Source organism: Phyllostomus discolor, chromosome 4 (genome assembly GCF_004126475.2).
Source record: "Phyllostomus discolor isolate MPI-MPIP mPhyDis1 chromosome 4, mPhyDis1.pri.v3, whole genome shotgun sequence".
NCBI classification, from domain to species: domain Eukaryota; kingdom Metazoa; phylum Chordata; class Mammalia; order Chiroptera; family Phyllostomidae; genus Phyllostomus; species Phyllostomus discolor.
Window position 1 is genome coordinate 47,793,484 of NC_040906.2, and position 13,416 is coordinate 47,806,899.

The 13,416-nt window shown below is 50.1% G+C and overlaps 2 protein-coding genes across 3 annotated transcripts; both read right to left on the reverse strand.

Annotated features, from left to right (window-relative positions):
• Positions 1–1,025: 1,025 nt before the first annotated feature.
• Positions 1,026–5,432, reverse strand: HOXD8 (homeobox D8). 2 transcript variants are annotated; one of them, XM_028510007.2, is made up of 2 exons: positions 4,092–5,432; positions 1,026–3,722 (listed from the first exon to the last, which is right to left on the reverse strand). In XM_028510007.2, the coding sequence occupies exons 1-2, from the start codon at positions 4,642–4,644 to the stop codon at positions 3,430–3,432; spliced, it is 846 nt and encodes a 281-aa protein (XP_028365808.1). In that variant the 5' UTR covers positions 4,645–5,432; the 3' UTR covers positions 1,026–3,429. The 2 variants fall into 2 exon arrangements, with proteins under 2 accessions (XP_028365808.1, XP_028365807.1); XM_028510006.2 differs by having other exon boundaries at positions 1,026–3,725.
• A 4,548-nt stretch (positions 5,433–9,980) lies between these two features.
• Positions 9,981–12,821, reverse strand: HOXD9 (homeobox D9). Its single transcript, XM_028510004.2, is given in 5 exon segments — positions 9,981–10,949; positions 11,296–11,402; positions 11,404–11,548; positions 11,551–11,702; positions 11,704–12,821. Coding segments are annotated over 5 exon segments (1,008 nt in total). The 5' UTR covers positions 12,066–12,821; the 3' UTR covers positions 9,981–10,707.
• Between the last annotated feature and the right edge of the window lie 595 nt (positions 12,822–13,416).

Genomic DNA, 13,416 nt, shown 5'->3' on the forward strand with positions numbered 1-13,416 from the left:
AGGATTTAACAAACACCAGGGAAGCAGAGGACACAAACTTGGATGTGAAATAGCAATACATTCTCCACTGAAGAATAATAAAACAATGTTTTTAATTATACAAGAAAATGGAGCAAGTTGTTGGGCCCTCCCAAACTAGAACATTTTACACTGGTTTATTCACGTGGAACTGAACAGACTGTTCAATTCTAAAATTTTCTGAGAAATCATCTCAATTGTTAATATTCCTCCCCAGCCCCTACTCACATAAGAGCAGAGCTTTATGACTCTCCTTTTTCAACTTGGGGAAGAAGGGCTGGGAAAAGGCCTCTCTGCACTGAAAAGGCAGCCATATTTGCATGCTTTCCCCCAGTGCAGAGATAAGAGATGTGCTAGGCTTTGTGGAACTTCACAAAAAGGCAATCCCTGAACTAACTTTTCTCTAGGAACCACTGAAACCCACATCTTCCTTTGTTTCTGGTCCTTGCAAACAGAGAAACTAAATCACTTAAAAGGCTCGGTTCTATCATTGAATGTTAACATTAGCGGTCTTTTCTCTAAACCATTTATAGACTTCTCTAAGCAGATTCCCTAAGCAGTCCAGGGGAGAGGAGCAGTTGTCTGGTGTGAAGAGGGTTCTCTGAAGGTTATGCAAATTTCTGCAGCAAAAATGTTTGCCGCAACCCAGCAACTCTTGGATGTTAACATATATGAGCCAATTAGAAGGGCATCTTCTGCGCTAGTCACTTCGACTCTGTCTGCATGAAACACCATGCTGGGCAGTTTGTAGCCACTGTAGGAAGAAGGTGGTGAGTGTGTGTGATGTGTAATTCCCCAAGCTCTTCATTGGGAGACAAATCTATGCTTTTTCCCAGCTACAGAAAGAAACATATATGCCGACACTGATTTATTAACCAACACTTTCTGCACATGTGTAGTCTATGTATCTGTACAAATCCAGGAGATACCAAAATTATCAAATTTGTACATGTACAAATATTCTCAAATATACCAGTAATTGCAAATAATCTTTTTCTGTACATGAGCTATGATTTTACCAATGTGGTTAGGGGGACAATGGGGCCAGAAGGTATGGCACTTCCAGAGCAGCACAGAATGAAGACGAAATAAGGACATTTTTACTACCCCTTCTTTCTTGATTTCTACACCCATCCGCATACCAGCTTCCCCACCTGATAGATTCTTACCCAAATCAGGGGCTCTAAACGTATTATTTGGAGAGTATCCTTGAGTCACAGAAAGCAAATTTTGCTAATAGACAAAGAAGTCCCTTAAATGGAGGGCAGCTGGAGTTTAGCCAATACCACTCTCTGGCCAACTTATCCCTACCCTAGACTGTTCCCTAGTCACACTTTCAGGCGCTTGGCATCCTTGCTCTGTATCGGCCAACAGTAGTAGGAGGCTCACAGAGCAAAATGTTTCCAAATCCAGCATGCACATTTGCAGCTGTCCTCCTCTCCTGCAAGTGTTTCTTAAGCCCTGAGCCACCCGTGACTTAAAATTGTCTTTCCTGGCTCAGGTCAGAAAAAATGCCACAGCCATGGTCTCTTCCCTGGATAGAAAGTCAGGTGGTGCTTGTGTCCCTGGCCCTGATGAGGAACATTCCCTGGTCCTTGAAAGGACAAACAGCCCACCAACGCCTGAATGATCCAGGCCTAAAACTATAGGAGTCCATTTCCTTACCTGTGCAATAAATTCCACTCTGGAAATTAAAATGCACCTTTTTAAAAAATAAAGGCATCTAGAAAAAGCAGAGAGCTCTTCAATGTCTACCTGACCAAGGTGCTTCCCTTTTGAGGAGAAAAAATGTTAGTTTACCTCGAAAATCTCCTTTCCTGCCCCTCTTCCCCCTCCCTTCTCTCATAAAATGGGCAGCTGCAGAAGCAGCTTCAAATGGAAAACGGATATCTTGTTAATAACAGATCCCAAACCCCAGCATCAGTGCAGGCTCAGCGGGATAAGCTGTGGTGTAACCTGGACTCTGGGTCGTCCCCCACAGGGCCTACAACTCGAATCCTTTGTGAAGTTCAAAGCTTTCACTGTATCTCAGCAAAGTTATTTAGAGCAAGATGAAGCTTTGGTAGCCATAGACAGCCCTCTCTGGAAAGAAAAAGAGCCCCTGCAACGTATTAATTTTTATAGCATGGGTGCATGTAACCCCCACCTCTTTTTTTTAATCAAATAGGAGCTTTAGGGGGACATTACCTTCATGAGGACAAAAACAATTGTTCCTGATTTAGGAAAAAGGCTATTTGCGGCGCTCAAAGACACTAGCTCTAGAAAAAGATTCATTTCTTTATTAAGGAGCTAGCTATGTTCTGGAGCGGTTGTTTACAATCAAGATTTTTCTGCATTTGCTCTCAGGGCTTGTTTTAAATAGGTGAGGCCATCCTGGAGAACAGAGGACGTACCAACCGACATCTGAGATGCACACAGTAAGTTGGCTCAAAATGGGTGTGCAAACAGAGCGAAGAGAATACAAATAAATATGGCACCTACTCAAAAAATGGAATCACAGCGGCAGCCACAGCTTTGAGACCTAACAATTTCAGTCGATACCAAACGCTGTTCAAAATGAAAGCAAGTTTTGAAAGCAGAGGCATTCCACAAAGCGACTTGCCAGAGTAAAAAGATAACAAATGAAAATGTTATAATTGGTTTTTCAAGTATTCATTCACTCTTGATCACTAAATTGCCATTTGTATAGACTGTAGAAAAATTCTTAAATGTCAACTTTGACATTGCCCTGAAACTTTTGTCACTGGCCCAACATTTCCCCCAAGTTTAAGGAAGCTGCAGAGCCAGGACTACACATTATACTCTTCAGTTAAATGTGCTTTTCAAATATTTGGCCCAGACTTTTCCCAGAGATACTACAAAATAAAGAAACCTCTTAGGAGTAAACAAAAGGCACCTGAACCATTATTATAAAAGCAGAAAGAAAAATACATAAATAATGCATTTTAATCAAATAAAATAAAGTAAATATTCTGCAGGCATAATTTTTAAAATTAATAAACTTCTTTTAATTTACTCACCATAAAGAAATGATTTAAAATGTTCAAGTGCACTTGTTTGATTAATAAAGCATTTTATATTCAATTCTTTAGTGCTAATCATTAGGAAGTTTACGTTGTTGAGGCAAATCACCAGCTCAGACTCAGACATTAAAAACTATCATTATAAAAATTTTGATATAAAGTCAGTATCAAATTACCCTTACATAGGACAGCTCAAGGACTGTTTCTATGTGATAAAAGACTTTTTTAACACCCAAATCCCTCTCAAAGCGCAGAAGCCTCAAGTGCAGTGACATGAAGGTAGCTTGAAATACAGGTAAAGTCCTTCCAATAAAGAAAATAGGTGGTGTCCACCAGCATATGTTGATGATTAGATTTAACAGTCTGTGGTAAAATTTTAAAGGTAGAATTAATTCGTCGGGCCTTCAGTTCTGTCTTCCTCCAGCTCTTGGGCTTCCTTTTTCGTTTCTCCGTCCTTCACCTCCTGTCGGGAAACCGGGAATTTGTCCTTGTTGTTCTCCTTTTTCCATTTCATTCTCCTGTTCTGGAACCAGATTTTTACCTGTCTCTCGGTGAGAGCTAGGGCGTGGGAAACCTCGATTCTTCTCTTTCTGGTCAGATAAGGGTTAAAAAGGAATTCCTTTTCCAGCTCTAGGGTTTGGAAACGACTGTAGGTTTGCCTTCCTCTTCTTCGACCAGGAGCTGCTGATTAATAAAACAAACAACAAAATAAACGTTTTAAAAAAGTGTGATGGTGCCGGTGCCTCTGCAGATTGCTGGAGGTTTCTACAGTGGGTCTAAGGAATGAAATATACACAACTCTCATATATATGATGGGCAGGCAAGAGAGAGAGAGAGAGAGAGAGGTCTTCACAATTATTCTGTCCCCATCATTTTTTCGTGGTTTCTACTTTAAGGGGAAAAGTCTTTATTACTTTATGAATAAGAGCCACTGTAGCTACAGAAAAAGGAAAAAGAGAGGGACAGGAAAAGGGAGTCTTAAAGCTCGAACGTGAGATGAAAGCAGATTTCTCCCACTCTCCCCGCTTAAAAAAAAAAATGCATCCCAACCTTGTGGTCTCATCCAGGGAAACATTTGAGAAGGAGACGAGCTCTGATTTAAGTGGTCTGGGTCCTCGCCAATATTACCACTGGACGATTTACAGTCAGGATATTGTACCAGCTCGGCCTCTTGCTGGGTCGTAAAAATCGGCTGTCTCTGTAAGTTATCGTATCCGTAAAACTTCGTGGGCTCCCCGTGACAGGCAATCCCGCCGCAGGGGGGAGGCTGCGGAGGAGGCGGAGGATGCGGAGGAGGAGGGGGTACGAGCTGGTAGGCTGCGGCCGGGCTGCCCCCGCCGGGGTGGAAGTAGTCCTGGCCAGGGCTCGGGCCGCCCCCACCACCGCAACCCGGCCCCGCGGGTGGCGGCGAAGGGTGCGGGTGCGCGTGCGCCAGCGGGGGCGCGTGCGGGAAGCCGGCGGTGCTGTTGCCATAGAGCTGCAAGGCAGCGGCGTGGCGGCCGCCGACCTCAGTCGCGAAGTGACAGTCGTAGTAAGTGGGATTGATGGCCTCACCCGCCGCCCTGTACTTGGAGTACAGCGGGTTCACGAAGTACGAGCTCATCGGGGCGGCGGCCCCGGGCGGCGCGGAGCAGGCAAGGAGGGCGCCTCAACGCTGCTGCACTGCCGCAGGGGCCTCTGGGGCGGCTGCTCGCGCCGCTGGAGCCGCCGAGTTACGTTGCTGTTGCCGCCCGCCCGCGCGTCGCTTCTGAGGCTCGGATGCCGCGGGCGCTCAGCTACTGGGCATTCATGCCAGCTCTGGCCCCCGCCACCTCGGCCTCGCACCGCCTCCCTTGCGGGTCGCAGGGCCTCACCCAGCCCCCCGCTCTCACCGCCCACCCGGCCTCTCCCAGCGCGCGCCGGCTCGGCCGCAATATAATCGCCGACGCCCTGGGTGACCTGCCCTTCTGCCTCCACTGTTTCCTTTCAGGCACCAGGCGGCCCTCTGCTCACTGGGACAAGAAAAAAAGTGCGCCCGGCCCACGGGGACACTATTTGGCTTCGGTTTACAAACCCTCCGCTCTGGAGGGAAAAGAAAAAAACACCCTCTGCCTGCCACCACCTCTCACCTTGCCCCCCCGGGTGTCCCCCTCCCACCGCTCTCGCCGCCGCCGCCGCCGCCGAGGCTGCCACCCCGGTGCGCCCCGGCGAGGCATTTTCGCACCACGCCACTGCGCAGAGAGAGAGCGAGATGGAGGCGAGATAAGCGCGCGGAGGGATCCGCGCGGAGGCGACACTACTGTTCTAGACAGGACGCCTCACGCTGGCCGAGAGATGCCTCCGCCAGCCTTAAAGGGGGCCCATAAAGCCGCACTGCCAAGGGCTTGCGGTGGCCCTTAGGGCTGAGGGAATGTGGGCCGAGGCCAGCGGGTCTGGGGCGCTGCAGAACCTTACACTTGGGGCGGGGGGCGGGGGTGCAAGACAAGCCACTCCCAGGAGGCTGAAGAGCAAATGACTCTCCCGGCCCTCGGAGCAGCCCCGCGGAAGTTGGCTGTGGCTTTTCCACTTCTGGATACGCGGGCGCAGCCCAGGAAACATGGGCGAAACACGGTATAGTCGGACCGAACCGTATTTTCTTAGGTCCTATCCAAGTAGTTTGGTTAAAGGCCACACGGGTGACCCCAAAACTTGGCATTATCAAAGCAAATCTAAGCCCTTCTTTCCAGCCGAGCGGGCCTTGTGGAAATGAAATATACATTTACCCTTGACGCACTGCACGCTTGACTGAGGCTCCCAGGTTAATTGATATTTAATGGAAATCATGCCCATGAATACAGTTTCCATCATTTCACCCTTGATAGACGTCAGCACCAAGCGCAGGGGGGAAGCTGAAGAATGTAGGCAAAGAGGCATTAAAGCAGCCAGAAATGTTTCAAGGCGGGAAAGAGGGCTTACACTGCGGTGCCTGGTATTTCCTTGGGCAGGACGCACGGCTCCCTGGTTTCAGCTCCGGTGTGGAGCGGACCAGGGCAGGCGGGGGCCTGGGTGGAGTACTGGGGGCCGACGCCTCTGAGTTCCCACCCACCATCCCATCGAGACTCCGGGCCAGCGTTCGGGTCATGCTGGTTCCAGGCAGCTACAGGCGGCGCCCATCTACTAAAGATTCCAGTTCCTTCGCCAAGCCTGTGTAATTACCGCCGAGAGCGGGCGCCGTGCTCAGCTTTAAAAGTTACTAATTTCTCCAAAGAAAAGAAAGAAGGCTCATCCTAGCTTGTGAGTGATGAGGAAGGGAACGTCCCGAGTCATGTGGGCAAGTCAAACGTGAATCGAAAAATGTGGAGTTCGCTCTAAAGTTGCTTGGCGTTGCACCACCAACTTCCTTCTCCTCCACACCCCCCCCCCCCCCTTTTTTTACTCCCGTTTTAATGCCTAATTAATGTGATAGGTCTCTGTTGAGTGAGTTTACCCTCGCCTGTTTGTCCTTTTTCGTGGGTTCTTTGGGTGACTAAACCCCCTTCCATATGGGATAATCCATTGTTGTAAGGGCACCAGGCCCATCAGCTTTGGGACCAACCTGGAAAACGCGCCTTGAGCGCATAGAGGATCTTCCCGCTAATGCTGAAACACGCCATGCCAGCTTTTCACGCCAAATGCAAATCTCTAAAAACCCCAGATGTCCCCCAAAGGCTCAGCAGGCTAGTGATTTCAACTACCCCCCACTCCTTATGGGTTACCTCAGCCTGTGTGTGGCATCCTGAGGTCAGTCCTCATGGACCGAATATCACATTTTGCAAATAGAGAAAATAAAGTCTAGATGGAAAGGCTTAACAAGATAATGTCTAAGACTCGATTGTTTTTGCAGGGAATGGCTGGAAATGGTTAAGGTAAACGTATTGCTAATTAAATCTCCAGATGATAAAGTAATGCTTTAGTTTTTAAATTAGTAGAGTGCAGGCGACTTTTATTGGGGAGGGAGTGTTGTAGAGTAAGGGGCTTGTGTTTGTTTTCTGTCGGTTATCGCCAGGTAAAACTTCCTTTAAATCCTAAGGCAAACAAACGGATTTTGAGAGTTAACAATTTGCATTTCACCCTTTCAAGTAGCCAATTAAAAGTATTATTTTCAACAAAGCCTTGGAACTAACTTTGTGATTGTGCCTTTTAAATTTCACTGTTTGGCGTGTGCGTGCCTTTGTGTGTTTAAATACTCTATAAAAGACTGGGTTTTGGAATGGAGTGGGGGAAAAAGAAGAGCGAGCCAGATCTCAATAAGGCGCAAGGCATCTTCTAGAACTATGTGATTTCCTGGGGGTGAAAAAGAACGCAAATACTACAAAATTCATTTCTACACATTCTGGCCTAATTAAGAAAACATTACAGCACAACATTTCCTCTTGGGGGGAAAAACAGTTTTTTTTCTTTCAAGCATTTTTGTTTATAATCTGAATGGAAAAGGAACACGATTAACTTCGTAAATAAAGATCGATGTTTTTACACGCTTCTGTTTTGATAGAATGCATGAACTCACCATAACGTTTACAGTTTCCAGCTGTGCCATAGTCCAAATTTCCTGAAATCCTGACCTAAGCCAAAATTTTACCCCTAACAACACGGCTTCAGACTTTAGTAGTGCACATTGCTTCTTTTTTTTCGTTAAATTTATCCTAATTTGGAGTTAAAAATAAGATTGTAAATATTTTAATCAAACCTTCCTTAACCGCAATTTGTTTACGAGATCGCAAAGTGGAGCAACGGCGCTCTCTAGTGGCCAAATGCCACCTCGAGCCGACCGAATTTAACTTCGCTGTTTTCGGCTTGGCTCGCTGAGGCTAATTATGCTTCATCCTTTTGATTGTCAACAAATCAAGTGCAGCAAAGGGGGCTCCTAAATCTCAAACATTTTTATATTCCCAAGAGCTTCCGTAGTGCCTTTTAAGAAGTTCCCAGCCCTTCTTTTGCCAGACATTGTAGGTCCTCATTCTGTAATCACTCACAATTATAGGATGGGTTACACTCAACAAAAATCCCCACTTTCTAAATATCTGCTGCAAAACAGGATTTTTTTTTCAGAGAAGCCAGGTACTTCAGAAACTAAGAAAAATAGAAGTTAAGTTTTTATTTTAAAGCTGTTACCCTTAGCATTAAGTTATGAGCATTTGCTATTTTAATTTTGTCGTTTAATGCTTCAGGCCCATTTTGCTGGGCAATGGGAGAGGGAGAACCAGATTTAAAACTTTTTTCTAGATCTGAATTGTTGTCTGTAAAGGCCTTGGCGGGCCTGTGTTCACTGGAATGTGTGTGCACAATAAATTAGACTTTTTAATTTATATCAAAAGTCACAGAATAAAATGAATTAAACATTCCACTAAAAAAATTTTTTTAAAGGAAAGACTTAATTCAGTTTAGGTGTTTCCTGCGAGGTTAATCTTTTTTTTCTCATTTTCCAAACACACTTTCCTCCAACTCAGCAATAACTGCTATATTTTCTGTGAGCAAATAGAGATGATTTCCAACAATATTTTTGCTGCGAAGTTTAGAGTGGAGGGCCAGATATTTCTGTAAAATGACAAACAAGCAACTTCATTTTATTTCCCCAACGACCATAGGGCTGTGAAACCCTGGGCCTGAGTAAATGAATGACCCAAGATCACTAACTCTCCCACCCTTGAAAAAAAGGCCACTTTAAAAAAAACAAAAAAGAAAAGGTAGACCGCGCCATAGTCAAATATTATAAAGAGCCACCCACTGTAGTCTAATTCTAATACACAGACCATTTTAAAAATCAGAAATACACACATCTTCTCCTTCCTACCCCCACACACCCATTTTTATTTCCTAGGTGCTCACACCTCATGGGGGCTTCCCAGTCCCTGCTTTTTCGTCCAATGCAGTCTTGTTTATTTTTATTGTCCAGATTTTAAGACCCAGTTTTTGTCTGCATTTTTCCTTTCCTCCTACAAACAAACATCAAAATGAGACGGTTTCAAAGCGAAGCGCCGGGCTTGTCGTAAACTCATTACCTCCAGACGTCTCGCCGGCTGGATGACTTTATGACACCTTGGCTCTTCCTGTTTCAAAGAGCCCTAGGTATCGAGTTGGCCGTAGGGGCGGGGGTATGCAGCACCTTCTGCCGGATCTGGGCCTTGGCTTTCCCTCCCAACCCCCCTCCATCCTTTTCCTTCAAGTCCCTTCTTTCATCAGGAACCCCCCAAACTCTGCCTTGCCCCCACCTTCCGCCCACCCCAGGCCGCCCGGCGCCGAAGCCTCTCGGGCCTGCAAAAGCTGTGCTGAGCCCGAACCCTCACTTACAATGACCTTCATTTTAGCCTCTGAATGAGGCCCTGAGAGGGCCAAGCTGGGAGCTACATGCACACAGAAACTGGGTTGGGGGAGGGGGCAATGGGGTAGAGGTAGCTGCCGAAGAGAGCCTTGACCATTTTGATCCGCTAAGGTCACTCTGGGGCTCCAGTGGGGAGGAGCAGAGGCTCACAGCCTGACCCGCTCAGCCCTCCCGGAGCCAGCCAGCCCTGCCGAGCTGGAGTAGGTGTTGCAGAGTGCAGAGGTGGCCTTTCCCTTGTTTGGGGGTACAGGGGGTGTCAATGGCTGGGACTCCAAGAACAAAGGGAGAGGTGGGGTACCGTGTGCCAAAGCCCCAGCAAGAGGGTTGCAAGGCTTCTGGGGTCCTTCAACTCCTCTGGGCACTGATTGGAGGCTGACACTGAGCCCTGGGCACAGAGTTCGCCCAGGTGCTGGAAGCAAACTGAGGAAGAGATGAGCCACCAAGGGCCACCCAAGTTCTGTGCTCTAAGCTGGGTCTGCCCACACAAAGGGAGACTCCGAGGCACATCAGAGAGACTTCTCAGGTGCAAGGACCCGATTTTTAGCAGTGTCTCCCTCCTAGGGACAGGAGAGACATCCTGTGAGGGTGGTATTTTGCAGAGACAGAGAAAGCAAGACACAGCGTTCAGGGCCAGTGTCTGGGCTCATTTGATCAGGTCAGCATTTATTGGTAGGAAGCGGTAACATTTACAACTGGTCCTCAGGCAGGAACCGGAGCGCCTACGCCTGCGGCTGCCTAAGAGAGCAGAGCCCTCCCAGAGACAGTGGTTCCTCCAGAGCACTGAGAATACCCCCCCCCTCCGCCGCACCCCTAGAGGACCTGGGCTCCTCTTTCAGCTTCCTTCCAGGTCTCAGTCGAGGGCCTTGAGGCTCCCTGAGGAAAGGGAGCTTTCATAACCGTTGGGCCACCCGGCCGGGCTTCTTCTGGCCTCCACACTGTTGTCGCTCTGCCTTTATTCTCAGAAGTGGGGCTCGTGTGGCCCCTGCTTGAGCAGCACTAGGGGCTAAACTACAGCACTTTTCAGAAACGTGGAGGACATTTACAAAGGAGGAGGCTGCTCAAGCCAGCGTGCACTCACAAAATACAGCATTTCCTAAGGAACCAACCGGGCAGGAAAGGAAGGGTGCAGGGCAGGGCAAAACCCCAAAGCCACTTGGTTTCTCCAACACATAATGAGCAAATACAGAGTACCCCAAATACCTCACAGAGACCAACCACAAAGTCACTTCTACCTAAAAAAGGGGTGAATGTCTGAACCGCTGGAGAGTTTCTGGAAATCAAGCACCCACAAAGAAACCCCCCCCACACTGCCTTTACAAAGCAGAGCGGCCCCACTGGTGCTGTGACGGGTCAGTCTCCTTTGGGGCATTTCTCTTTGCTCATCTTTTTCATTTTCATCCTACGATTCTGAAACCAGATTTTGACTTGTCTCTCTGTGAGGTTTAGAATCCTTGCCACCTCGTAGCGCCGGTCGCGGGTGAGGTACATGTTGAAGAGGAATTCTTTCTCCAGCTCCAGAGTCTGGTATTTGGTGTAGGGACAGCGCTTTTTCCGGGTAGAGCGAGCGTGGATCCAGTTTGCAGCGGGGTTGTCTATGAAGAGGGGGGTTTGGAGAAGGGGAACGAAGGGAGGAGGGAAGGTAGGGAGAAACGGCAGGGTGGAGGAGAGAGGTCGTTAAATTAATTTCACCAAGGATGGTCGCTTTTCACAACTTAAGGGAATTATCATAAAAAGCCTTAATGCCCGCGCTCTGTTTACCGTACAAACCGCGCACCCAGGGTAGGTGGTTATGGGAAGCTTTTTTATGGATGCGTGTTGCTCGCCTAGGCTAGGATAGGCGGCTAGACGTTTTTATAGGTTAGTAAAACTATCAGTTTTGCACATTGGAGCCTTACAGGTTTCAGCAATAAATCAGGGGGCAATTTCTTTTGCACTTACTTGGGTCAAGTTGCTGTTGCGGCGGCTGTGGATGCTGCTTCTCCTCCTCCTTTAGCGGGCAGCCCGGGCTCGGGTGGTCGCTGCAAACCGAGGGCTCCGAAGAACCCTGCCCCGGCCCCAATCCCTGCCCCGGGCCGGGTTCCCCCAGCTGCTGCTGCCGCCGCCTTGTCCTGTAGGAACGAGTTGCACGAGAACTCGGGGTCGCCGCTCCCCTGGGACTCCCGGGCCGAAGAGCACTCAGTCTGTTTGGAGGTGAAGACGAAGAAGTGGAGGAGGAGGTGGCGGCGGCGGCAGGGGTCGGGGCCGCTCCGGTTTCAGGCTTAATCCCGTAGTGGCGCCTGTTGGGTGGGCCGCTGGGGCCGGGGCCGGGGCTGGGACCGGGGCCGGGGCCACCGCCGCCGCCGCCCCGCGCCACCCGGGAAGCCGGGCAGCGGTTCCATCCAGGAGCGCACGTAGCGTCCGGGCTCGGAGGCGGCGGCGGCCAGGGTTGGCGGGGGCACGTACGGGTGGTAGAGGCCGCTCATCGTAGCCGCCGCCGCCGGGGGCTGGGCAGGCACCGCGGACCACGAGGCGGAGAACACGGCCGATTTGGGGGCAAAACTACACGAGGCAAACTCGGCGGCAGCGGCGGCCGGGCTGTCGGCCACACCTGCGGGCCTGCCCTGAGCGCCGGGCCCGGGCGGCCCGAAGCGCGCGGCGAACACCTCGTCGGCTTCATGGCCTATGAGCGAGTCCACGTAGTAGTTGCTGAGGGTGCCACTGGAGGACATTTTGCGGCGCCGCGCGCTCCACCCAAGGTTACACTGCCCGCCGCCGCGCCGCTCCCCGCCGGCGCCCTAGCCGCCGACTAGTTCGCAGGCTGCAGCCTCCACCATTGGTCGCGCGGCCCACGTGATCATATTTACCAATACCGGGAGTAAATCAGTCCGCTAAACTGGGGGCTGCTGTGATTAAAAAAAAATCATCATCAACAGAAGCGCAGCAATTAGAGCCCGCGGGTCCGGTCCTGGCGCCGGACTTGGCCCAGCCAAGCTCGGCCAGCCGGGCGGCCGCTGGTAGCACGCGCCCGACTGCAGCCGGAGGAGGCGCTGGGGACTATTTGTTCGCCTCCTCTTGCCGCCCTCGGTCTTTCAGTCCGGTCCCGGCGACGCCTCCTCAGCTCCCGGGCTCCATCGGAGCTACCAGCAGCGCGTCCTGGGCATACAGAGCCCTCGGTCAGAGTCTGGAGCAGCCGTGGGCACTCAGGGCTGGTTCGGCCCCGGGCAGAACGGCCTTCAGCCGCGCCCCCGGCGCCGGAGGGGAGTTCTCCCTGTGCCTCTCTCCCTACCCAAACCCAGCCCCTCCCTACACATACCCACACACACGCTCTCACAGCTTGTCGTGTTTTTAAAACAGGTGGAAGACCTCTGTAATGATATTATGCCTTTCAATAAAAATTTTATGAGGTGTATTTGATTATAGATTAATGTGTCCCTAATAAAACGGACGGATGGAGCAGCTCGGAGGGCCCCCTCCCCCTGCCACACACACACCTTCGAGCAGCCACACACACCCCCGACGTGAGGCTCAGCACACGCCGTGGCCCGATGGGTAAGCTGGGGTGGCCTGGCCCTCGAGCTGGGCCATGGCCGAGCCTTCTCTCTGCCTTCCGAAGGGCCGGCAAGGAGACGAATCGGCACCGTGTGCACAGTGGTGGCCAAGGTGCCTTGTCTTCTCCAGGGCTGCTGCAAAGACCCTGGAAGAGAACATGCCATAGGGCAGAACCCAAATGCTACCGCAAGACCCTCTCCCTCCCGCCACCGCCCTCTGCTGCTGCTAGACCATGCTTCCAGGAGGCCAGCGCAGCCGGCATCTCACGAGGCAGGGCCTCTTTCTCGTGGTTCCCACTCAGAGGCCTCCAAGTGGATGCCTGCCGGAGATAGCTTTAAAATGGTCCGGTCCTTGGGCCATTCTTATTATTATTCTCTCCTTTTCTTCTTTCTTCTTCTTCTTCTCCTTTTCTTCTTTCTTCTTCTTCTTCTCCTTCTTTTCTTCTTCTTCTTTCTTTCTTCTCTTCTTCTTCTTTCTCTTCTTCTTCTCTCTTCTTCTCTCTTCTCTCCCTCTCCTCCTCTCCTCCCCTCT